Source organism: Xiphophorus maculatus, chromosome 2 (genome assembly GCF_002775205.1).
Source record: "Xiphophorus maculatus strain JP 163 A chromosome 2, X_maculatus-5.0-male, whole genome shotgun sequence".
NCBI classification, from domain to species: domain Eukaryota; kingdom Metazoa; phylum Chordata; class Actinopteri; order Cyprinodontiformes; family Poeciliidae; genus Xiphophorus; species Xiphophorus maculatus.
Window position 1 is genome coordinate 12875913 of NC_036444.1, and position 27585 is coordinate 12903497.

Genomic DNA, 27585 nt, shown 5'->3' on the forward strand with positions numbered 1-27585 from the left:
ATAAAGTCTTGTCCCAGAATTTTAATTGGATTCAGGTCTGGGTCTGATCCATGTTCACACATTGTACTTTGATTTGATTTAAACCTCTCAACTGACTGCATGTTTAGCATTACGCAGTGTTAGTTTTTAAACACACACAATTTTGTACATGTTGGCCTAAAAGTTCAAATTTGGTTTGAGCTGCTTGCTGTATCCTCTACAAATTTTGTTGCAAACTGCAGCGTTCCCATGGACCTTCTAGCTGCTTTTCTGATTAACGTTCCTTTCAGCAGCAGGAAGACACCCATGTCTGCGTTTGTGTTGTACCTATTCATTTCCACAGGGTGGATTCACCAGTGCTCAATGAGATGTTCGAAGTTTGGGCCAATGTTTTATAACCTTATAACCCTTTATCTTCTCCACAACTTCCTCCTTGATCTGTCTAATAACCTCATTGGTCTTTGGGATGATACAGAACAGTTGCATTCTTACTGAGGCTGAATTACTCTCTTTGTGACTCCATTTATGCTAAATAGACGTCTTCTAAAAGCAAATATCTGCACTGGATTTTACTTGGATGTATCAGAGTAAAAGGGGAGGTATAGATGGTCGCAAAACATTTTTGAATTGTATTTGTAAAAGAAATAAAATTAAAACTAGGCATCATTTTTCTTTCACTTCCTATTTATGTGCCACTTTGTGTTTGTTTCTAGAATTAAATCCTGTAAACTACATTAAAGCTTGAGGTTGTCAATTAGTAGAGTGTCAAAATGTTCAAGAGGGTGTGACAACTTTTGCAAGGCACCGTACTCACCAAAGGAGACTGATGGAAATACTCACTAATCATGGTGGAAATATTGAGGACACTGACCTGGCCATTAATGAACCAGTACAAGGTCTGGATTCGTGTATCACTGTTGTCTATTGGAGCCAAACAAATATGAAGTTAAAAAAATAGTCAGAAAACCAAAATCAACTTGTTGTGAATATAAGTAGGACAAAAAGATTGAAAAGCAGCCAGAAAAGTTTTGTCTGTGCATTAGTCCAGTTCCCGGTCCCTCGGTGTGACTCTCTACCCCCCAGAGGGTTTGTTGTTTAGGGTTGCACAGCCACCTAGGCCTTGATGAATTTCTCCCCCGTCAACAAATTAAGAGCTGCTATTGTTGCAGTGACAACAAGGCATCTCGGTCGCCATGGGGAGCACCATGAAGACCAGTGACAGAACTCCAGAATCCTCCTAATCATCCCCAGCTGTCAGGAAGCACCTGGCCTGACACCTCTGCTTAAAACCTGTCTCCCAGGCATAAGATAATTACAAGTGCCAGCAGAGGAAGAGAGAGAAGGCAGGGAGAAGGAGAGCTGGTGGAGTGGAGGGATAGAGAGAATTCTTTCTTATAAGTGGCTGTGTGAGGAATGGAGTGCTGGAGCTTTTCCAGACAAGTTGCCATTGAAGAAGAGGAAGTGTTCAAAGGCAAGAGTGGAGTTGAGAGTGGGGAGGTGTCTGGGGTGTCTCCCCTCTTTGCTACAGAGAAGGCTTGGGAGGGGGTCCCTAGATAGCGCTGCGGGGGACAGGTGAGGGACGGAGCTGTCAGTAGGCCCACACTCGAAGACATTTTAGAAGAGAGGGACTTTTTTTTTTTTGACTGGCCAAGTACAAATACTGCACAGATTGGTGAAGGGAGGTGGAGGCAGTTTGTGGAAAAGTTACACTAAACTTATGCAGACTCGGTTCTGATGTGCAATACACAGAGTTGCTGGTGTAAATAGAGTAATGTCTTGGAAAAAAAAAACATTCAACAGATACTCCTAAAACAAACAAATAAAAAACAAGCCCTCAGCGCTGACATCCAAAACTGACTCCCCGTTTCTGTTGCACAGCGCTCATGTCACACCGGCCCCTCAGCAGAAACGGGTTGATTGGTAAGTGAGAAAATACTTGTTAAATCAAAAACACCAAGCTGCTGAGGAAGAGCAGACCTCGCATTTTACCCAGGCTTGCACACACAGAAACACACACATACGATTGCATTTCATTACAACCTCTCATTTCTCTAGCAGCAGGGCCTTCCTTCAGAATAGCACTCCTGTCATCCCAGCCACGGGGGGCTAAATTATTCAAATACTCTAATTCTTCTCTTCTTCCTCCCACCCACCCTTTATCTTTCCAGCACTCTGCCACTCATAATTTGTCTTTTCATTGTTGCCAATTTAGAGGCAATCCCTCCCATTAATGATGCCAACTGTTCTAAACGGCGCTGGAGCTGAGCTGAACGGAGGAGGAGGGAGATGTCAACGAGACGGAAGCTGCACGCAAGCGGCGAGGACAATGCTCGGGATTTTACAGGCTGCTGTTCAGATATAAATGGATGATATACCGACTTCCACCCATCGCTCGCTCTTGCCCTCCCACACGCTCTGATTCTTAAGCAGGTTTTGTTTTATTAACTCTTCTAAATGTACATATGTGGCTTTATTTGCCTGTCACACGCGAGCATATTTGGGAGATTATGAAATATATCTACATCTGGTTGTTGTGCAGACTGCGCTCAGATACATAAAAGTCATGACTTTATTTTTACAAAGAATCAATTAGATCATATACTTTTATGGTGGCGCCTTTTCCATTGGCAAGTCATCTGAAAGCTGCTTGTTCTTTGTATTGACTGAATGAAAAGTAAATAAAACAGCCTGCATCAGGAGGAACATTGATGATGCAGCAAAATGGCACTTAAGAATATTATTATTGTTCTTTTATGTGTTCTCCAGAGAGCAGCTACACCTGCAAAAATATACAGGAAATCACATTCAACGCATGAATATTGGAGATTGAGAAATAAGTAATACATTCACATCAGCCGATGAACAGCACAAATAAGATTAAAGTTTCATCTTTGAGAAATAAGCTTACCTGAATCTGAAGCTGAATGTGTGTATTTATAATAAAAAAAAATATGGTTCTCATAAACACACCATAAAAAAATACAAGATACCCTCAGACTTAAACTTAAATTAAAGAGTCTCGTAGCTCATCCAACAAGTTAAATTTGTTTTCACTTTTTAACTCTCACTTGTTATAAATAAATACAAAATAATCATAAATAAAAAAATTATTTCAGTCGACACTTGTTGGACCAAAGTGTAAATAAAGTTCCAGCATTAAACAATTGAATATTCAGTGTGTTACAACCTTTTTAGTTTATTTAATTGTTCAGGGTCGTGCCGCTGCTGAGGTTGTCTTGGTTTCTGATCTTAATGACTCCCAGGCATCTCTCTTTGTTTTTTGGGTGTGTCCCAAACCATGGATAAAACCTCCAAACCATTATGACCTAATCTCAGAGTCCAGATTGAGATGTAAAGTGTGTTGTATATCAAACTTAAATCGTCCCTACAGTATGATGTTGCCACCACATGGCAAACACAAACTACATAAACCGAAATAAGTTTTTTTTTAGATGCACATTTAAAATGGCCCACATCTTTTCAAGGAAAGAAAAACTCATGGTTGAGACACGTAAAGAGACATTGGGAAATACTAGACAGGCCGATGGGGAGGGAAGAGAGCTGCAGAATAAATATTGATTGGTATAAGAAAGAAGGGTGCGAGACTGTGGGTAAGCTGTGTGATGGAACTGTGCTGTTATCTTAAATGAGGAATCCCATATGAAGGTCTGGATTAACCAAATTTAATCCCTCATCAAACAGACAATAACAGTGCACCCTAATCCCCTCCCCCAGTTCTCAGATTAGCAGCGCTCCTACTCTGCTCCCATCTTGGCAGCGCAATGGGCCCGGTGCTGGCTGGCCCACTGAGCTCTCCTCCAGAATGACCTCTGGATGAGGAAGAGGCATACAAGCAGCAAGTCTGGCTCTAATGGAGACCATTCTAATCAAGTTTCTGCATAAAAACAGCAGTATGAAACCAGTAGCTGGGACACTGATGAGTGGCTAATTTGGAAGTAAGGTTTTTATGTAAATTCAAGAAATATTACATGAGAGTCAAAATATTTATAAAAATACAGCATGAATAAACAAATTTTAAAAATAGCTGGAATTTCAGGTAAAAAAGCTTTTAGAAAAACATTCCAGTCAAGTAACTTTGAGGACCTTGATTGTACCACAAAACCTGTAATTAGAAGTTGAGATAGGGTTTGTAATTACCTTTAAGAGCGAGAACCCTGGAGTAAACAAATATGTTCATCAAGCAAATACAGGATTACTGTGTATGAGCTCACTTTACTCCATAACACATCCGATTCAGCTGGGGAATGCAAAGCACAACAAGAGGCAAGAGGCTGAGTGAGACGGAGGGAAACTGAAAATAAGAAGAGCGTCGGAACAAAAACTGCTGACGCGGGGGCTTTTGCGCCTGCTGGATAAGTTGTTTCTTCAGATAAAACATAAATAGGCAAAAGCTCATTTGGAATATGCATGTTTAGGTGAGACATATTTATTTTTATTTATATTTATTTTTAGTTTGGATTTTCTAAGTGTTATCTTAGATCAGTTTTATTCCTGATGTTGATTTAGACATATTTAAAAGTTTCATATTCAAGAATCGGGTTCATGTGTTTATATAACAGTTCAACACACTGCAATAACACATAACTAAAATAAAGCTGTTGTTAACTTTAGTTTTGCTGATGAAATCTGGCAAAAAAAAGTTCTAACAAACAGCTGAATTTTTGATTTAAACATCCTTTGACCACTGCAACTTGGTGCAAATGCTGAGTTTAAGCTTCTCTCTTAATTAAGGTAATTATGATTGAAGCATGGCCTGTTTTAAGGTAGCCTTGAGGCAAACGGGCCTGCATTTTTGCAGCGCTTGCCTGATAGTCGAGTTGGTGGAGGTACAAAAACAACCTGAAATGCTGCAGGCACACAGAGACAGCTCCTGTGATGTCTGCTGACCTGTGGAGACCCTGTGTGTTCAGGTAAAGATGCACAGAGATGATCAGACGGATGTCTTGACAAAGACAGAGAGTCTGTGCTAGTTGAAGATAGGGCATGGCAGAATGCTTAAAAGCTCATTTAGAGGCCAGTGAACAAGATTGTTATGTACAAACACAAATTAATTGGGAGAAAGGTCTGTTGTGAACTTAAAATGAAAGGAACTGGAGTTGATTTTCCTGGAAATATTGTTTTTTTTTTTCTTCAAGTAAACGTAACCTGTTTTCTTGTTTTGCTGTGACATCCATCAAGATAGAGCTTATCAGAACGTTAAAGGGATGTAACATGTTAGTTCCTCTTTTCTTCCTACACAAAATGCAAAACACACACTATTGTTGCAGATATCAAAGACACCCTCCAAAAGAAATTAGTCATATTGAGTTAATTCCCTAAATTTGTATTCACTTATTCTGAATTTGTTATTACATAAAACTGTGACCATATGGTCAAAAATTTGATTTTACATCGAAAGATATTTTAGATGTGTATTGTGCAAGCCCAAGGAAGTTTATGTTTACAAATAATAATAAGTGACTTAGTCCTGCAGCTGATTCCCTAAAGTTAATTCCCTAAAGTTAAAAACATCATTCTGCACAATGTACCTAAATGTCTGAGTCTGTTCAATATCAACCTTTAAAAAAATCAAACAGGAACTTATTACCCTTGATTATTTAGTGTCTAACTTAAAAAGAGACATTCTTTGTAGTGTGAGTAGTGCTTGCATCAGAGGGAGAAATAACCAATGATACATGGTTTTGTTTTTTGTGTTCATCTCAGTCTGTGTGTGTGTATCTGTGCGTTTCTTTGTATTGAATACATTGTAAGGAGCGTTGATTTGAGTTTAGGTTAGGTGTAGGGTTAAACATGTACTAGTAGTAGTCAGGTTAAGAGTAAAGGTCAGGTTCAGGGAAAATGTCTGGGTCAGGCAAAAATGCTATTACTAAAATGAATGAAAGTCAACACAAATTCCTCAGTTTGCATGGAAGTACAAGGATGGGGTCCATGTGTGTGTGTGTGTGTGTGTGTAATGTGTGTGGTTAACCAGACTGAGAAATGTTGTACAGCTGCCAAAAACTGTAAAGTAGCCCCTTCTGATATCAGTTATTAATATTTAACTGTCCACTATTAAAGTTTAAGGTGGCTGTGAGTGAGCTGGGGGAAGAAGAGGCTACTGACCGCACAACACCATAAACACTTCCACTGAAGTGTATGACAGCGTTACAGCATGAGACCACTGTGTATAGATCTAGAGTGTGTGATCTGCAGATAGTGGCTGTATTTTAGCATGAACTTGACAGACTAAAATTAAACCACAACATACAAGAGATAGTAACATCTTTGGGAAACAACTTCAATACTACTTTTTTTTTATATGTAAATACAAATTGGACAACTAGTTTCCTTCAGCTGCATTTCTTGGCCTGTGATTGTCACATTTACTGCCAACGTGCAGAGAAAAGAACTCAAGTCATTTTCTTAGTCATAAAACTTCCATGCATGTTTTTATTTGTAAACTTAGAGTGAATGTAATCAATAAAATCAGCTATGATTTATTGTGATTTATATTCATTGTACTTTTATGAATGCATGAAGCATAAAAATTAAACATGTTTCCTCACATATGTTTTGCCATAATTGTACTTAGCAACACAGCTTCCAGTACTGCTAGCCTTCATGTGTTTGGAATTTTTTGTAAGGATGTTTAGTCTGTTATTTTTAATTCAATCCAGTTTAGCTAAAGTGTTAGCTTAATCTTTTACTAAGTTCTTTGTGTGTGTGTGTGTTTCCTTTCAGAAGAGCCTGAAACATGAACCCCCCTCTGAGATTTTAAGGTAAATGAGTCAAACCAAGGTGAACGCGAAAAGAAACGCAATGTGAAATCCACCGCTATTCCTACTCTCTCATGAAGAGGTGCTAAAAAAGAATAGGCTGGTTGGCTAAAAGTGAGCATGAAAAATACCCCACCTCCACGTTGACCCACATCATCCATTATGTGGGGTGATTATGAGAATAGAACAGCCTTACGGGTAGTCTCAGTTCCAGGAAACAATAGCTCACTGTCAGGATGTGTTTTAACTGTAGGATGGTTGGCTTTATTGTGGTTTGATCACTGAAGCTTCATTTTATGTCTCGGTAGCCATCTTTAGTCTGAATGCAAGATCAGCCACTGACCTGCGTAAGTTTATATTTGGATAAAGGAAGCAACAACTGTACACTATATGGCAATTTTCAGAGGGGTCGTCATTATAAAAATATTACAGCTCAGAAGGTTTCTAATAGATATGGCCTTCTTATGATACCCGTTTATTTCTCCATCATCAAAAAGAGATTGAAAATAAGGTGTATATTTTTTATTCTCTGTCACAGGTTTTTTTGATACAATATTCATTCATGCAAATAACAGTGCTCTTCTATAGGAAATAACACAGGAACCTAAATCTTTCCAAATTACTCTTTATAATCAAATTTTCATGAATGCAAATGCAGGCCAGGTTTCAGCGTAATTCTGCGCAGGAATTAAACTGAGTTGGTCGGGTTTATCTTAATAGCTGATCTCAGCTCTGTGGAGCTGGCATTAAGTCTGTAAGTCGAAGCAAAGCGAGCAACGCAATCACAGCTTTGCCTCCTCTAGCGTAGCTCACTCCGGCGGCCTGACCAGAATTAACACGTGCATGGACATGCACACACAAACACAGACACAAACCCCCACACCAAATGCCTCAGTGGATTCCAATACGACGTTTCTGCTTTGATATCACCAATATAATTATAGCAGGCTTATTATTAAGGCAGATATTGTTTGAAAAAATTAAACATTTTAAATCTACAACTATAAAATATTGCATGTTTAAATCATCAATATTTTTTATTTAATACAAAAAGGAAAATTTTGCAATTGTGGTTTAAATTTTATTTCAAATTTGATTGTTTTTTTCTTTTTTGTTATAGTAATTTATACATTATTGACATCTTTATATATATAATACAAGTTAAAGCTGTTTATTCTAACAGACAATTATATAATGATAATATCTTACAGCAAAGTACTTTCTTGTCAACTTGACATTTTGGTTAAACTGGAGTAAGTTGCAGGTACTTGGTGTAATTCTAGATGATACTCCCGAGTACTACTAGAATACTAAAATATGATATTACATTACAGCTCCAGTCTGCATACTGCATGCATATAAGAATTTAAAAATGTATGCACATGACTTCACTGCCTTGTGCTGTCCAGTAAAACCAATAACATGATTATTCAGATTGTGCCACAACATAAATCAATGCACTTCGCTTGACCACTACAGTAAAAATACTCTGATTTATCATACAGTTTCTGGATGCATGAATTATCACGTCAAGTTCTACCTTTACAGACTTTCTGAATTTGTCTGTTTACCGATACAGTACCTTACTTCATTTCATCTTAATCCTTAACTTCTAATCTTCTGTTTTCTGAACTCAAGTTTCACAATAGTTCCTTTTAAAGCACCATGTTTTGAAGAAATGCACATTTGTAGCTATATGGGCCAGAAAAGGAAATTAAAGTGTTGTGGACTTTTGATTAAACCATCAGGCACTTACAAATCTCTTGTCTCAATGTACCACTCACCTAATTTTGATGACAGTCAGAGTGAGAAAGACTCATATGAGATTCTAAAGACATCAACACAGCACTGATTCAGTATTGATGTTGTCACAGTTGTACAAAGACTGGGGATTGAAAATCCGACTAAAAATTCTCACTGGTGCTTCTCTTATGTTTTGTATATAGCTTCCAGTGTTGAAGAGGAAGCAGTGGTCCCTTTGCTCTATTCTAGCACAAAGTGACTCAAAGTAACTGCCAGTGATAACTAGTAATTACATCCATTTAAAATGTGCATTATTTTACCCCTGCATTGAATAAACTAGTCAGGCAGAAAATTGTCCAGTTTTATCCTCTCCTTCATATACACACTTTTTTTTCTTAAGACTGTGCTTATTTTTGACAGGTTTCATCCTTGAGTGAGGCTAAACATTCTTGAGGAGTTTCCGTGTTAATTGTTATGGTGACAGATGGACAGACGAAGTCAAGCAGACAGAGGGACAGACGCACATTCAGTCACAGTAAAACACACCGGGCCAAATTAATCTCTCCAGTTCACCACAGTGGTTCTTACACCAACTCACTGAACTTTGACAGAGGATTCATCTATTGAACCCAAGACGTTTGACTAAAAATATTATTTTCACCATTTCACAAAGAGAACATGAATTCCTGGGTGGAAATATATTTGAATGAGCTTGTACTGTCTATTCACTGACAGAAGTTTCTCTTAATACCAGTCTGGCTCTGTCCATATATGTGTGGACTTATTGTATGCATGTGGCACAAAGAGTGATAGGAGTCTTTAGAAAAGAGCGAAGCTCTCCACAGATTAGACTGCATTAGCATTTAAGGTACTGTCATAAATTCCTCCCAAAGTGGAGGGGAAAGGCAGGACAAATGAAGTAGGATTAATAGAGGCCCGAGTCTGACCGATAGTGGGGATTGGGAGACTGGGTCACCTTGGGATGGGGGGTGGAAGGGGCAGAGTGGTAGATGTGCAATGGAAAAACTGGCAGAAGTGAAGGTAAGATGGACTTTGACTTACAAGGAAGACATTTGAAATGTTCTGTACAAGTGAGTGTTGATAAAAGAAGAATAAGCATGAAAGATAAAAGGTAAAAAATGAATATGTGACCTTAAAGTGTGCAGGAACATGGACACAGTTGGTTAGGTCTCTAACCTTCGCTGCAGCTGACCTCCAGGCTGGTAATGAGGAAAAAGTCAGGAGACAGATAGCTAACTGTGCACCAGGGGAGAGGTGTTGGGGTTACCCAGTTTAAAAGTACAAATGACAATGACTTTATTGTTTAACCTGATGCACAAACAACTCCTTTTTTCAACATGAAAGGAATGTCATTTTTGGTCAATTTCTACAAATATTATATTTGGTTTATTACAGTAAAAATAATGTGACACTTCACAGCTAAAACTAAATTATTGCAATGGAAATCTCGTTGTGATCTAAGTGTGCTGATAAACTGATCTCCAAAATAAATTGAAGTCTCTAATTTACCGTAAAATACTGGAAGCTGTGGTTTCCAGAATTTTACCATATTTATACGGTAAACGTCTGGTGAAATATATATTTATTTGGTAAAATACACCAAGTCACTGATTTAGTACTGATCCTGTCAGAGTTGTACAAAGACTTTCTCTTGGAGATGCTTTATTGTGGTTTTTGAACTGCAGCCAGCATCTGTAAGGATCTTAACTTGGGTCAAGGATCTCCTTTTGTCTTCTGACATTTTGTGGTACCCTCCAGGTATGCACAGGAAAAATTTGTGGGGTTTACAACTTGACCTCCGTGTCCAAAAACCCTAAGGATTTAAAAAAAAACTATCAATCCTTGCACATTCACAAACAGAAAGCCTTTTAGTTTTGTCATCATGGGATCATGAGAGAGCAAATATCTGACAGAAAATTATATAAAAACTAAATTTGTGTGTTAATTTTTACATTTTAAAGCTATATCATTAAACTTAGATAAACAGATAAACATTGTGTTTAAGTTTAAATAAGTTTTTCAATAATATGCCAGATCTACTTGTTTTGTCTCTTGCTCCTGTATCTTCTTTCTACCCTTACCTACAACCTGCTTACTTGCAACTTATTCTTTGTTCTGGAGATTTTATTCAGGAATATGTCTGAACTGATGTTGTGTGTGTGTGTGTGTTTTTTTTTTTAACAAGCCCTTACCAAACAGCAAAACGATTGTATTTCAGTTAGTAAGGTTACTTTAAAGCATGAGTAGTCAGAACTGGAATCGAACTTGGCTCCTCATCACTGTGTACTGTGCCAACTGCCAGCCCGTCTGACCTCCAAAGTGCCAGAAACACGCAGCGAATGACAGCAGGTTTCTGGAAGTCTGCACGGAGTTGTTGGTCTGTTCAGTCCTGTTAATGTATGTCTGAATAACACAAAAATGTTCGTTTGCATTCCTTCATTCAACTCTGAAATTATTTTTAAGTATTCTGTTTTACCCTCTGGAAACTGGGGTCAGTTTTTGATAACTTTTTTTCACCATGTTTGTCTCCTACTTTATGAAGGGGACTTTTTTATCTCAACTCTAATATCGGGTCTAATAGTGAAGTTATATTGTGAGAATATTTAATCATAAATTGGAAATTTTCTTTAAGAATAAGCTTTTACTTAAACTTTCTTTCTGTTTTAACTTCTAGAACAAGCTCAAGCACACAACACATTCTTATTCTGTGCAGCATTAGTCAGGGCAACACAGGATTAAACTCAATTTAAGTTGTCTCAATAGTTTTTTTGTGCTGTGACTGAAACAACAATTAGACCAGATGCTGAATCACTGACTTGTACTAAATCTGTGACAAACTTCTCCCCCTGAGCTAATCTGCTGTTTGAGTTGACTTTCAACGAGCCAAGGAGGTGAGGGTGAGTGTCTGCCTTTATGCAGCTTAACTTCCAACCCTTACAGTAGCAGAGACAAGGTGACTTACAGGTAATCTATAAGAATAAGGAGCCAGGCAGGCGCCCTGTGCTTTTATTAGATCTCCAATACTTCCAGCCCAAGTCCCAGCCTTGGCCTCAGATTGGCACTTGCTGGCTCCACCTAGAGGAAGGACCAAATCACAAATTACTCCAGACAGTTGCTATGACATCCACCTGAAAACCATCTTTTTCTTGAACAGGGCACATGTCAACTTCTCCTCACATTCACCTGAGGAGGAAGTACGGATGCAAGAGAAGCTGGGAATGAGTCGAGGGGTCTATCTGTCAGAGCTTAAGGAGTTTTCTAACAGTACATTGACCTTGAGTGCTTGCCATTGATTTCCAGTAACGCCTCCCAAACAGCGCTGCGAACCCTGCCGAGCACCGCAGGACCCTGATTGGGAACAGATTTCCCAAATTCCGATAGCGTGCCACCTGCCCAGGATGATGGATTGTCCTCCTGTATCCCATCAATCCTCACCTGCTGCCGAGGAGGTGACACCTGGGCCAGATTTATCATCATATACGACACAATGGTAAGCAGCCAATCAGAAACAGGTATACTAAACTGAAGCCCCTCCTTCCTGGAGAGCTCCATTATGTTTGGAAACAGATTTATTCCTGTGGAGTGACAAGAGGAGGAGAGATGTGTAGGGAAAGGAAGAAGAGAGAAGGGAAGGACACATGAATCTCTAAGATAAATAGAGGGTATGGTGAATGATGCTATAAGAGGTATCACAGTAATAAATACTATATATTGCACATCCATAAAGTTTGTGGAACCACAAGAGACATGGTCGGAAAATTGAATGAACTACTTTGGTAATAGTCAGGCAGGATTTACAATCAAATACTTTTTAGGAAAAAAAACTAAATTCAATACAAAATTTGTTTAGAGAATTACCTGAATATTCCCTTAAAGAGTAACAGATGGGAGCCCTTTTACTCTGCTATGCCTAAATAAAATTCCTTTAGAGATTGTCCCTTTAGAGTCCCTTTAGAGTTCACCTGATCCCTGGTCATAAAACTCTAGAGTGGCTGCAGACATCCACAGCTCAGGTGGGAGAAAATGTTGACATGACAACAACCAAGTTATGATTGGCGCTATTACAATATAATCTTCCCTTGTCTTAATGCCAAATGTTTTCACATAGTTATTTATTTTCTTACAATATTATTGTTACTATGCTGTGATCAGATTCCGATGTAGAAAGTCTATGGTGTTAAGAGACCCATGTTCACAGATAAATATATTTTGGCAAGATTTTTATTCTGAAGATTCCTTGTCTGGTTACATGTAGTAGTATTGATGTGATTAGCTTCTAAGTGCCGTTTTGCATGATGTATGAATAAAAAACTGTAGCTAAAACCTATTACATCAAACAACAGTGGGAGGGTGTGATCATTAAATATAGCAGAAGTTGCAATATCTTTCACACTTTTTTGTCTATTGTTTGGTCAAGGAGCAGATATAAATTTGTACTTCATTCTCTCCCTTTTCATTCATCATTTCTTTTAGTTGTTCATTCACATATGAACTGTTCCTATGTGAATGAAATACAATATTTAATTAAATTAAATTAAAATTACTCCCGTTTGGTGTTTATGTGAACATCAGATAAAATATAACAGTACTGGGATTGAGTGAAAAACAGTTATCTGAACCATTTAGAAACACTTAAAAATAATGTGCTGTTGAGACTGAAATAAAGAAATGATCTGATTTTGGACACATATGAGCAAAAAAATGTTAGAATTGGGCCATCACTGAATGTAGTGTGAACATAGAAAAATAAAACTTCTTAGAGGCTGGTACAACGTCACAGTACAGTTTATAAACTTTATTTAAATAAGTGTTAAAATCATGTGACATTTTCCATTTTCTTTGCAGTTACAAACTGTTTTGTGTTGCTCCAACACTGATCTTTCAATGGATTACACTAATGTTTCGGATGTGACTTTAACAAAATGAAGAAAAGTTATTGGAGTATGAGTGATTTGCAAGGACATATTTTAAATTAAATGCTTAAAACCTATTTTGTCAGTATCTCAGTTAGCTCCATTTTATCTCCTAGATATGATCATGGAAGCAGAAAAGTGATCACAGGACCATGAATGCACTAATCCAATTAATATTCCCCTGTTCCTGCTACTGATTTTATGACTGGTTCAAAAGCTCCTGCTGGTTTCATGACTGTGACAAGCCAAGTGTGAGCAATCCACTAACTCACTTTGCTTCCTTCTCTCACCAGCGTTGGCGACTCTTAAAGAGTCAGGAGCCTCTTGGTGACAAAGGTTTCGACAGACTGAGAGGTCAACAACCTTTGATCATGCTGGCAAAACTCTAAAGACCTGCTCAGAATAAGATCAGACAGACGTGATGATAGTGCTGTTCTCCTTACTTCAATTAACCCACAGTCTCCCACTCCTGCCGAGTCCCCCTCATTTTTTTCTTCTTCTGCTCCATAAACCCACTCGTCCTTTTCCATCCTTCCCTCCCTTTTACTTGGCGGAGCTGCTGCTGTTTCTCCAAGGCTCACCAGGCACAGTGCTTTAGCCCTGTGTAATCCTGCCAACCCTATTCCATTAGCCACGCGGACTAAAGAGCTTAACAACACAGCCCCATCACAGTAGAAGGGAGAGAGGAGAGGGGAAAAAATGTTGCAAATTCCTCAGAATACATGGCTGATCAGCCAGTATTTTCACTTTCTCTCTCCACATGCCTTGCTGTAGTGTTCCCTGCTCTGCTCCATCTCCATCTTGCTAAGGAGCCCAGAATGGATTAGAGATGGCATCAATGGGATGAGACGTATTACCAATCGATTTCGAGAGCACTGTGCTTTGTTCTTTTTGAGTGGAAAACTTTGGTTCTGGGAGTCGTGTCGATGCCAAATGGGGCTGATTTAGAGATGAAGTTGTGTGGAGGTGGAACTCACTCACTCACTCACTCTCTGTCTGTTTAGCTTTTGCCTGCCTTATATTAACCAAGACTACTGCTCATGTTTAATCAGTAGAGTCACAAAAAGCTGTTTTGTGGTCTAGCTGCATTGTCTAGGAGAAACATATTGGATTTAAGGAGCTCTAAAGAAGCTTTGTACTGATCTGGGCAAGAGTGGAGGATAAACAAGCAGATTGGGAGAAGCTTTATCAGAGTAAATGGTGACAATTCAGACATGTTTCTTTCTCTGACACCTTGCAGTAACACTAACAGACCAGATATTTTAATAAGGAAGTCAAAAATCAATTATTTACTTTCCTTGAGTGCCTTTCAAAAGTTTTTAAACCATTTGAAAAATTAGTTAAATTTTCCAAAGTTACAATCACAAACTTAAACATTTTATGAGAAAGACCAACTCCAAAGCAGTTTATAAATGTGAAGTGAAAAGAAAACAATACATTCATTATTAAGTTTGGCTCATTTATACATCTAAATTAACAACAAATGTCATCTCAAAGTGCTTTTCAAATGAACACCGAAATTTATTGTCAATTTAATCTAATTCTAGATTCTACAGATAGTTTCAAACCACCACATTTCAATTCAATCATAGATATTAAAAATGCAATCAAGTTCAGTTTACTATTTCCCTTTCAATCATGGTCCCCAAAGAGAGAAAGAGAGAAACAGACAGTGAGTAAAGCTAAGCTAAATAAAACACCACTATACTCTGGTGCAACCAATGATGTTTTGAATCCCCTTGATTGGCAAAGTGTACAAGTAAAAAGACAGCTGTTCAGATTTTCATACCCCAAAACACTTGCATCTCAAGCTGCAGTGGAGTAGGTTCTGCAAAACATTGGACTGTCTATAATTCTCCTTACCCTTAAGAATTGTACTTTGTGTTAATCTATCACATAAAATACCCCCCAAAAAACACATTCATGTTTGTGGTTGTAACATACTTTTTGCCAGACACAGTAAGTTCAGGTTTTTCTCTGGTGACAGTAGACCACCTATTTACCAGATTCCCACCAGAATCAAGAATCAGTTATCTGAAGCAGTTTAGACTGGGAGCTGTTTATCATGCACACAGTATTAATAAAGGAGTGGCATCATTGTAATCAAACTCGACAGATGCCTTTAGAAAGAGGGACCAGCAAAGACCAGGGCAGGTTGTCAGATAAGGGCAGAGGGTGTGTGGGACAGGGGCAGAGGCTGCTGCTATATTTCTTCATGAAGACGACAGTGACAGAAGAGCGACAAAACGAATGGCCTGTCAAAAGGAATGAGAACAAATAGTTCTTGTGTTACATGGAAGGAGGACTCTTCAAGCATCAAGCAAGAACTCTACAACCAGCATGATTGGTGGAGAATATGTAATTCACGTGGGGGGGGGGATCACGTGGGCAACACTGAGAAACAACATCCACATCAATCCTCAACAGTTTTCAAAAAAAAATAAAAAAATCCTGGTAAGAGCTTTAAATCTCAAGTTCCACAGCAATTTTATGTGCAAACAGCTGCCTGAAATACCACTTTTCATCCAGTCTAAAGTCAGCCAGATAAATTATAAATTAATAAATCTTTGTGTTTTTGGCCATTCATTTCATAAGCTTCTCTTTGAATATGACAGGATACTCTTCATTTCTGAATTTAGCTATTTTGTAATGATGCCCCACCCAATTATTCTTTCCGCATTTCCATCCTGTCTGCCTCTCAACTTCTTTTCTGTCTCACTATAGCAGCTGCCACATGTTGAGGAGAGAGTACTCTGAACTATGCAGCCCAGGGGCCCATTCTTTTACTTCCTGCTGTAGGAATAAGCGACCTATTGATTAGTTATCAGCTCGTAATTGGGCTGCGATCCCCCTCGCCCTCAGATATCCCCCAGATATATGACACTCTTGACAGCCTGAGAGGTGGGTGAGGAGGTGGGAGGGTAAGCAGAAGCGAGGAGTTCTTCCTGCCTCCCCGCTTGCCAACACTTTACTCAACAATATGTCTTCTTGACCACATGGATGCAGAGCACCGGCCTCATCTCTATCCCTGAAAAGAGATCCTCAAATTAATGCCAGAGAAAGATTATTCAGTCTTTTCAAATTATACAGCGAGTGAGAGGTCCAGCAGGATTTCATACTCTGTGTTGGCTTCGAGAACCCGTTGCTTGCCATTTTCTAGTAGGAATAGAGTCTGAAATTGTAATCAGAGTTTTAAAATGAAAATGGTGCGGCTTACTGAGAAAGAAAGTTATAGAAGCTCAGAGAGAGTACACCATTCGCATATGGATAATTGCCTGTGAGGGATTTCAATACAAATTGAGGCTCAGGAAGCGGATAAGCAACAGGAAGGGTGTCTCTGCTCCTGTGTAAGCGTCCAAATCTACTGTGAGTGCGCAAAGAACCATGACTAACTCTTCCTAAGTCTGTTTGTGCGTTTTTAGGAAAAGCTTAAAGATACTTTTTCATCCAGCGGCTTCTCGCTGTCATAACCTCTTCTCATAAGAGCGACATGTAATTTCAGTTGGAGTATGAAGTATGTAAATTGCTTTCTGAATGCCCCCCATGTTTTCCATCACTCTGAAGTGTTAATTGTACCTGTGAGCTTGGCCAGAGGAGACGCAGAGCAGACGAGTCCCACTGGGTTCTTCAGACAGTCACAACATGTCAAGCTCTCCGTTTAGCAGCCAGATTAAAGCTTTTTCCAACTTGCCTTCTGCTCCTCAGCTCCTCTCAGCTCTCCCTTAAAACCACATCTGATAAACATCTCATTTCCACACTCAATGTTGCCATAATAAAAAGTCGACCAGTTACACCAGGATTGTTCATCATCCCTCTGTAGTAGAGTAACGATCAGCCTTCTTACCCTCCGCTCTCCTCCTCTGCTGTCCCCACTTGAAACGCCAGCATCCCACAGTGGAAGTGGATTTGTCTCGTGGCATTAATCTAGTGGTGCTTTAAAATATTGTTGTATGACACCGTGGTGTGTTCTTCCTCTGTGATAGAGCACAAAATAACGCAGAGAGATGTGACTTTAGTTCGCCTCCCGCTTACCTGACAAATCATTCTTCAATTTCAGCAGAATAGATGAGGGGATTATAATAGGGAGGGATAAATTAATATTTACATTAATCTGCGGTAATCTTAAATTAAACTGCGCAAACACTTATGCTTTCATTCTTTTTCTTTCTCTTGACTGAAACTTTCAATTTCTCTGGAGGAATAAAAGCTTTGACTTTTCTCAGAGGAACTTTGTTCGTGTGGACTGCAGGGTTTTTGATATGTAATTTTCATATTTTCTGTGTGAACAGTTTTACTAACAATTTTAGGAAAGGTCATTTTTATTCACCCAGCTGATGACACATTTTAACAGTTAACAAACCTTTTCTTATTTGTTAAAACTTATTGTCTCTTTCATGCAGAATAATTGATATTAATTTATATTTTAACTTACGTATTGACAAAATAGAAACAATTAAAGTGAGAAATAGAATTTTAAGTTTATTTGTTTTTCTAATATCCTATTTGTGAGGTTGAAAATTATTATTCATTCTAATAAATTGACAAAGGTTTGCAACTTGTACATAGAGTAAAGAAAAAAGGAAAATACTGTGTTATTTAATGAAATTAAGCCAGTTTTGTCTCTTAATTAATGAAAGAAAAATTAATTTATCGGTTCATGTTCTGTATTTTTATTTGTCTTGACTATTCAGGCTAATCATGTAAAATGTAAATAAAAATGTAAACATATATTTTTTTAAACCTGGGGTATGTAAACAGGTTAAAATAAATAAATAAATAAATATCAATTAAGGATGTTTTTTTTAAATCAAAAATTAATATCAAATAAATATTTACCTTTCTTCCTTTTTCTACAATCTAAATAACAAAACCTAATTTGTGTTTATTAAAACAACAATATTTTTTTTTGGTTTTGTTTTGACTTATTTATTTCTAATAGGTTTTTACATCAATAACAATGTTCACCATTCAGAGGGTCATTTTGGCACAATCCCTCAAACGTAAGATGATGCCTGCTGTATATTCATAGAGTGCATGCATGTGTGTCATGGTGAGGAGGAGGAGCGGCAGAAGGAGGAGGCATGGGAGGATAAAGAGGCAAAAGATCCCGAGTACCTCCTTACTGCAAGATGGTGCAGTTGGACTCTGACTAATGGGGAAACCCTTTATGTATATGAGTCACATTAATAACAGCACAGAGTGGACACCATGGACATTAATAACAGTGTTCAGTTGCAGAGAGCACATAGCACACTACATACACCGACTACATCAATAACAACTCATAACTTCCAACTCCAGCATGAATCATTATGCCACATGGACACAAACACAGCGTTTGTGCATGCTCCTAAAAATAGGAAATGACAGTAGTTAGCCAAGAATTGTAAGAATTGCTCATATGTGTCTGTCTGTACATGCTAGACTATCATACAGCTTTAGCTCTGGGGAGAAATCTTATTTTTATTGCATTGACAGTGTTGAATTCTTCCACAGACTCCTCTACATGCTGGGTGATGCACGTTGGGATAGTTAATGAAACCAATAACGTAGCGGTATGTGTTTAATGAAAGAAAATGGGTTCAGGTATTGAACATTCACACCTAATTTTACTGTATTTGGGTGTTAACATGATTAAATAGACAATTAAGAAGTGTCACATCCACTGAGATCACAGAAAGATTTCTACAACCACTTTTCAGTCGTGTTTATGTTTCCCCATGTCTATGAATAGAAGAGCATTCATAGACAATGGCTGTAATGTTCATCTGCTACGAAAGACTCGGATTGACAATCTGAATGAAGATTTTCATTCAGTTCAGAATCTTGTGTTTTTAATATTTTATTTTAAATCATTTTGACTTTGGGTTTGTTTTTAAGTGTGGTATCTTGAAATTGTATTATTCTCAAACAGAGCAAAGTTAGAGAAGACTGAACAATAGATGGAGCTGCTGTTCATTCAAGATGTTTCTGAGTTTACCTGGTGAGTGTGTGTTTCTGTGTGATCACCCTTTTTAAGAACCTACTTCCACTCTTTCAACCACGTTTCCACAAATATTCTTTAGACCACCGAAACAAAACCCAGATCTGATCTGCTATTTTTTCTCTGAGTAGGTGGAAGAAATGAGAGACTGAAAAACTCTGGCACAGAATATAGCGGAAATAGGCCTATTTAGCCAAAAACAGCACTTTCAAAAGCTGCTGAAGTCGTTTTGTAACGTCTCCAATTGTTATGTGATTCTACATCCATTTTACTTCCTGCAATAAAACTCTGACAAATAAAGGTACAGTGCTGTTCTGTGCTTCTTTCTTCATAATAGCTTCTCACGGTTCCTCATTCCATTACCAAAGATACAACAGTTAGTTAAGACCCCACGAAACATTTCATTTTCTCTCTTTCTAATTAAATGTGTCTCAGATGAGCCCACTGAGCCCACTCGCCTGGTTGTTCTCCATTTGGAGTGCCACCAGAGTTTAATATATGGCATTAAATAGGGATTGAGAATGAAAATGAAGCCCACCTCCCATTGGGAATGTAATGGATGATTATGAGGCATAATCTTAGTAATACAGAAATCCTTTAGTTCCTGTCATTTTATTTAAATTGCTCCCTGTTAAACACGGTCATACTTTTAGCTATTTTTGGCAAGCTTCAGATTTTTAGTAGTCTAGTCTAGATTTAAAATGGAAATCTTGCAAATGTGTAAAATAATCATATTTTCTTTTACATTACAAATATATTCCATATGACACAGTGTTTATACAACTTTCCACTTACACAAAATGGCATTTTGGTTCAAAACACAACAATTCCCTCCAACAAACGGACAGAGATGAACAATCTTCCGGTGGAATAAACAACAGGTCTATGTGAATGCAAATTCATTGGAACCTGAGGTGCAAGCAAAAGGTTAACAAGCTGAAAATAAATGTATTGCATGTTGCAAGATGCTCATAACAATGATATTCTTTTAATAGATGCAACAATTAGTAAAGTCACTGCACCAGTAAATCAAAAGGATGTTGTAAAGCACTGGTGATTTGTTTCCAGTGTCCTCCTGGGGTTAAACGGCAAAAGGTCACAAACCAGCTCATTTCAAACATGCTGTTGCTGGGCTTTAAATATACTCCTAACAGTGTGCATTTAATGCAGCAACCCTGGTATTTATAACACAAAAGATAAGAGGATCCATTTAAAGCAGTGTAATCTCCCAGTGGGAAGAATTCTGATTTAAAGAAAGCTTTTGAATTGGCTTTTATCTGTATTAATTTCTTGGAGAAAGAGCCTGCGCTCGTGCAGCTCTCTATGCATTTATGTAACTTAAGGTACTTAACTATGCCTCCATAATAACTCCAAATACTCTTAGTTCTCATCTGTGCAAACATTGTTTAAGTAGACCTCCTTCTGCAGCAAGATCATGCTAAGTGCACCCGGGTACACACAAATATGTATGCTCAATACAATAAAGACAGCAGTAAACTTAAAGGCAGCCTGCCTGCATGAAACTCCAATGGGAGACAGAATGAGCTGTATACAGGACTATTAGGCCATAGTAACGGAGTTGATGCATTGGCTCTGTACTCCGCTTGTTAACCCAGGAGACTCCAAGCAGATAAATCCCGGTTTAGGAGATCTGGCAACCTCAGAGCTCACGCAGCAGGTAGCATCCACTGTTGTATGACCTAATACTGTATATATAAACCTGCTAATCAGGACCAGCCCAACTCATAAGTGGGCAAAGCAGCTGCTGTGGCACTGAAACCAACATGGGTCCCGCAAAAGTAAGAATTCTCTCACAGGTCTGATTCAGACATGATGTGTTTTTTTTGTTTGTTTGTTTTACCTTTGCTTTGTTTTGTTTTTTGCATAAGAGAGACTTCAGTTGTTTTCGGGGAATATAAAGCTTGTGATTCTTGATTTTTGAATTTTTCTGTTTAAATTAATGTTGTCTGGTTGTATTAAAAAAAAAAACTCTGTGTATTTTTTATTTGCTTGTTTGACAGGGTTGCTATTTCTAAGCTCCACCATTTCTCATTCTGTAATCAACAGAGGCAGAAGTCAGAACATAGCACCTATGTTGTTGGGTGGGATATATTAGGCAGCAAAGTTTTTAAATACTAAGTTGATCTGAAGCAGGCAGAATGGGCAGATGTAAATATTTAGGCTAGTTTGACAAGAGCTAAACTATGATTGCAAGACCAGAGCATCTCAAAAACTGCATATCTGGTGAGGTTTCCTGGTCTGCAGTGGTCTGTAACTGTCAGTTGTGGCCCCAGAAAGAAGTAGTGGTTAACCATCATGGCACGCCTCCAAAATGTATTGATGAACATGGAGAGCAAAAGCTGGCACACATGATCCAGTCCAACATCGTCACTGCTGCTAAAATTCCTGAGGAAGTTCATCTTGCTACCGACAGAAAGGTTTCAGAATACACAGTACAATACAATTTCCTGAAAATACAGTTGTAGCATTGGTATGTTAAGTCTAAACAATGAATGTCATGTAAATGGGGATAACACCTTTTTGTGTGTGAGGCTGATGTTACTTTCTTGCTGTAAACGTTGGTAATGTTTATGCTAGATACATATTACATAGGATTTGAACATGGATGATATAAAAATAATATTACATTAACTGCCATGCCTAATGGTAGTTAGAAGGTCCCTAAATAAAACTCTTTTTAGGGCCCAATATATCCTTAGGGAGAGTTTTACAATGATGAGGCTCAGTAAAATTTCCTCAAGAATTTGATCACCCATAACCTTATCTTAGCCAAGTCGTCACTTGTATTAAGTAAAACTAACTGACATCTTCTTCAGGCTCAAAGGTTTAAACTGTAAAAATGAAAAGCAATGGCTTTCAGCAATAAAACTATAACCAAAGACAATGTCAGAATAGTTACACTTTTGGCTTATCTAAAGTCATACCAAACTTTATAGAAATATGTTATAAGACCGACGTTTTTCATAAACATCGTTACAGCAGAGTTCTGCCTTTTTACTTGTGTTTGGGCAGAAGAGACTAAAGATCCAGTCAATATTAAAACCCAGTGTCTCACAAATTTCTGTCAAAACAGCAGAAATAAAGTCACTTCAGAATCATGAGAAGTTTGTATCACTCACAGATTTTGAATAATTAAAACATGCACAGCATTTCTGAAAGAGTAAATAAACTATTCAGAAGCAGAATTTAAATGTGAACAAATCATTTTGTTCACATTTAATAGGGAAGTGTTATGTAAAATTGACTTTTTTGAGCTTATGGCTTTATCCCCTCACCATAAACACGCCTGGAGTGTTGCCTTGATTCTTTCATAAATGTTTGATAAATCATTGGCAGCTAGTTTGGGGTGCCTAAATGCTTCCTTGCACAAAACTATTCCTATAAAACTCCTCCTTGGAGCTGCAGGGTCCATTCGAGCCTCTGCCTTTCAAAGCATGCCTCCACCAAACTTTCTCCATTAAACTCCATCTGACTAGTGGCAGCAGTATTTATCAGACTCCAGTCAGACTCAAGTTGTCAATCATGAGGCAGAGCACACCCCGGACAGGTCACCATTCCATCAAGGAGGAACAAAGATACAAACAGGAAAAACTCGGAATATTCTGGTAAAGAATGTTCAGCACTCTCCATTTACAAATCTCCATCCTATACCTGCAATTTTCTGCAATATAGTTTTACTACAGTGATCTGGTTTGGCCCTGGTTCCTGCACTTTAAATAGCAGAAAGGTATACATAGATAGCTACCTTGAAAGTTTCCTGGAGTGGAAATGCACCTTTTCTTCTTCTCTTTTTATTTGCTTCCTGTAAGAGTATTTGCAGAATAAAATGTCAAAACCGTCATAATTTCACAATCAGAAAACACTGAAGCAATGGTGTTAAAAGGTTCAATTATTCAAACTATGCGAAAAGCATGACGATCATGAAAATAGATTGCTCTGTTAGCCTTAGATTCACATTCAATTCCTTAAAGTTACTGCCAGTCAGCAACAATGCACAGCAGCATCAGATGAGACATTATGTCTGGCTAATATTTATTCAAAGGCATCTGAGGGCCTTCTTCTGTTTGTGTGTTTCTAATGAATAAAACACGATGTTTATCCTTCCTGTTTAACATTAAGTCCCCATGAACAGTCACAGGGACCAGGAGAATATTTATTTGTGTTTAGGACACCAGGGAGTTGGATTATCTGCTGGCGGCTTTGTAGTTTTCTGAAGCTTCCCCCTGTGTGACATGATCCAGAGAGAGCACTCTTATTTACTCTGAGGCCCTGTGTGTATAGCCCTGCTTATTGTTTGTTCCTATGTGCCACTACTCCTGAGGAGTATGCTCCAGTAGAGACAGATACAGAAAAGAGACACACTAAGTCTGTGATCATAATGTGGGATTGAGACGATGGAGTCCAGGAGGACAGATGTGAAGATGTTGTCAGAACAGACTGTTCTGTAAGAGAGATGGGTTTTTACATTGACGCGGGAGACATTGAGTGTGGAAGTGGGCTTGCAGTACCTCGCAAGGTAAATGATCATTTCTACCGAAAGGTGGCGACATTGGGTTTTCAAATCGCGCAATTGAATCGGAGCAAACCCTTTCTTTGCTGTTTTCCACTCACTTCACATTATTACACTATCTGTTGCCGTTTGTCTTTTTTTTCTAGTTAAATAAACAATGTATCTGCCGTTTGAAGAGACAGATGAGAAAAACAACCTATTACAACTTATGATATTTTGAATTACACAAAAGTTCAGTTTTAGAGATGGTTTGTGATCGGCTTACTAATTAACAAGTTGGATATAAAATTAATAAAATACGTGTAAAACTGCATCATGCAAACTATGTAAAAATAAACGAGTTAATACAGTCTGGCTTCTCAGAATGCTTTAGTAAAAATAACTTTTATTTCTGATGCATTTTAATTCTGTTATGTTCAATATCATTTGTTGCAATATAAAGAAGTACTTTGAGGAGCTAAGATGAATGCATCCCAATTTTTAAAACTTACATAATGATATTAATAATTGTTCTAGTTTTATTTCATTTTCAGTTCAAAATGACAAAAAAAAAAAGATAACTGTTACTTTTTTGAAATCATCCCATTGATAAACTTGGACAGTAAAAAAGAAAAAGAAAAAAAACCTTAACTTTTTCTTCTATTATGCTAATTATGTTCATGGACTGGCGTGCTCATTGGCTGGGTCTCAGTCAATTTCATATTTCAGTCCTGACGTCAGGACGCCTATAAAACTAAGCAATGGTTTTTAACTCGTCGGCTGACTGATCTCTTTGAAAAAAAATCTATCAATCCTAGGGTGGAGTTTTTTTTTTTTTTCCTCCCATTCTCTACTAGGCAACTATTTGGCCGGGACACATACGTGAACCTCCTCAAATTGGCGCACTAATCCTAAAAGGAGCCATGAAGTGTTAAACGGTAGAAACAGAGAGAGCGGCGCTCAGACACCCGCACGCTGGGAGAGAGGGAGGAAACAGCGCTGCTCCAATGCGTCTGTGCAACACAGACTGAAGAGAGAGAGAAAAAAAACTTATCGACTCACAAAACCAGAACCTGCGCTGCGCAATTAGTGCGAGAGAACTCACTTTTCCTTCTGTTTTGAAGAAAATAAATAAAGAAATCAAGCTGGCTCAGTGCGTGTCTCAGCAGCCTACTTTGACAGGTGCTCCTCACCCCCTTTGGAGGACTGTCAACAGCAAGAGGATGGCATCAGAGCTGGCAATGAGCAACTCCGACCTGCCCACCAGTCCCCTGGCCATGGAATATGTTAATGACTTCGATCTGATGAAGTTTGAAGTGAAAAAGGAGCCGGTGGAGCCCGATCGCAGCATCAACCAGTGCAGCCGCCTGGTCGCCGGGGGATCCCTATCTTCCACCCCGATGAGCACGCCTTGCAGCTCGGTTCCCCCCTCTCCAAGCTTCTCGGCGCCCAGTCCGGGATCAGGGAGCGAACAGAAGACGCACTTGGAGGATTTCTACTGGATGACCGGGTACCAGCAGCAGCTGAACCCCGAGGCTCTGGGCTTTAGCCCAGAGGACGCCGTAGAGGCGCTGATCAGCAGCAGTCACCAGCTCCAAACCTTCGACGGCTATGCCAGAGGGCAGCAGTTCGGCGGAGCAGCCGGGGCAGGAGGCGCCATGGCCGGGGAGGAGATGGGATCAGCGGCCGCCGTGGTGTCCGCGGTCATCGCCGCTGCCGCGGCCCAGAACGGGACTCCCCACCACCACCACCATCACCACCACCACCACCACACAGGGGCACACCATCCCTCCTCCGGGTCCCAGTCCGGCGGCGGCGCGGGGGGCAACCACCAGCACCTGCGCCTGGAGGAGCGCTTCTCGGACGAGCAGCTGGTCACTATGTCGGTGCGGGAACTGAACCGGCAGCTCCGGGGGGTCAGCAAGGAAGAGGTGATCCGTCTGAAACAGAAGAGGAGGACACTAAAGAACAGAGGCTATGCGCAGTCCTGTCGGTACAAGCGCGTCCAGCAGCGGCACGTCCTGGAGGGGGAGAAGACGCAGCTCATGCAGCAGGTGGACCACCTCAAGCAGGAGATCTCCCGGCTGGCCAGGGAGAGGGACGCCTACAAGGAGAAATACGAGAAGCTGATCAGCACCGGCTTCAGAGAAAACGGAGGCTCCAGCAGTGACAACAACCCTTCATCTCCGGAGTTTTTCATGTGAGTGTCGGCGCTGAAAAAGTTTGTAATACGCGAACTTCACACTGAAACACAAAGAAAACTTTTAGTTTGCGCGAAACTTAAAAGACGGTTGAGTGTGGATTTGATCAAAGCTGTTTGTTAAATCTGCTTTAGTTTAAGGCAAATAATGATAAAAAAAAAATCCTGTCATTTCAACTTCATTTACATGTCAAAGCGAGGATTTTATTTGATTTTTATTTAATCATCTTTAAACGTCATCATAAATAAACAGTTTCGACACATTTTCAAGAATTCAAGTCCGCTTCTTAATGTTTCTTTACAGACATTTTGCGCAGAGGAGCTAGCTGCCCAGCGCCTCTTTCTGCGCCTCTTCTTTTACCCGAATTTGTTGATTGGGGGGGAAAAATCCCAGGGTCGGCAGCTTCATTTTATGTTTATTTTAAATGTATTTGAACATAAATGATCTCATTGTCACGTCATTCATTTGAACTGTATTGTGGAAAATATCCAAACTCTGTCATATCAGAAGTTTGGAGATTGTGGTGAGGAAGTGAAACCATGCATGCTGGTCATGTTCGGATGCTGTTTTAATTGTTCTTTTTTATGTTTTTCTTTTTGTTTTGTGAAGTTGTGTGTATTTGTTGCATTGCTCAGAACCATTGCTTAATATTTAAAGTTGTATGCGGCCAAGACTTTGGCTTCTGTCGGAGCCACATGGGGAATATGACTGTAAAGCAACTTTGTACTCAGTATTGATTTATACTAAAGGCCCAACAGAAAACACAGAGGGTGATTTCACAGAACATTCTTCCATGATTAACAAACAGGTACAATGGATTAATCAACAGGTGGGACTGATGATAAAATACTAAAATGGGAAATATAAAATTCGCTTTAATTAGGCAAAAAGAACAGTGAATTTGTTGCAACCAAATAATTGTGTTTGCTTTTTATTAATCAAAAATATTGAATAATATTCAGAACACTGCGGGTGTTTTTAATTAAGCAAACCGAAATGTTTTAAAGTCAACGTGCGGAATCCACTCATTTATCATTCATCAATAAACCTTCATGGATGGAAAACTAATTAATTCTCCTGATCATCTTTTTATTTGTTCTGTTCAGTTTTCTTGTTATCTGTCTCAGTGTTTTCAAAGGCGCATCACACACAGACACACACACACACACACACACACACACACACCGCATTTTTGTTTCAGTTTCTGACTGAAGGTGAAACGTAACTAGAGATAAAAAGGAAAGTTCAGATGCCACTAAGTGGTTGAATGATTTGTTTCTACGCATGTAAATCATGATGAAGAACTAACGCAAATGTTGAACGCATGGTGCGTAAAATGACAGCTCGGGGATAAACTCCTGCTTAAGCATCAAGCTGCAGATGATGAAGTAATTTATTTTAATTTACATACATTTTATAATCCAAATAAACTGTTACTAAAAGGCTTTGTTCCAGTGGA

General features: G+C 38.9%; 1 protein-coding gene across 1 annotated transcript in view; it reads left to right on the plus strand.

Annotated features, from left to right (window-relative positions):
- The first annotated feature begins 24806 nt into the window (after nucleotides 1-24806).
- LOC102219741 (transcription factor Maf) overlaps nucleotides 24807-27585 on the plus strand; it is a 50534-nt gene continuing 47755 nt past the window's right edge. The window contains exon 1 of the mRNA XM_005802029.3: nucleotides 24807-26125. Coding sequence (XP_005802086.1) covers nucleotides 25149-26125 — 977 coding nt within the window. The 5' untranslated portion in view covers nucleotides 24807-25148. The remainder of the gene's footprint in view (nucleotides 26126-27585) is intronic.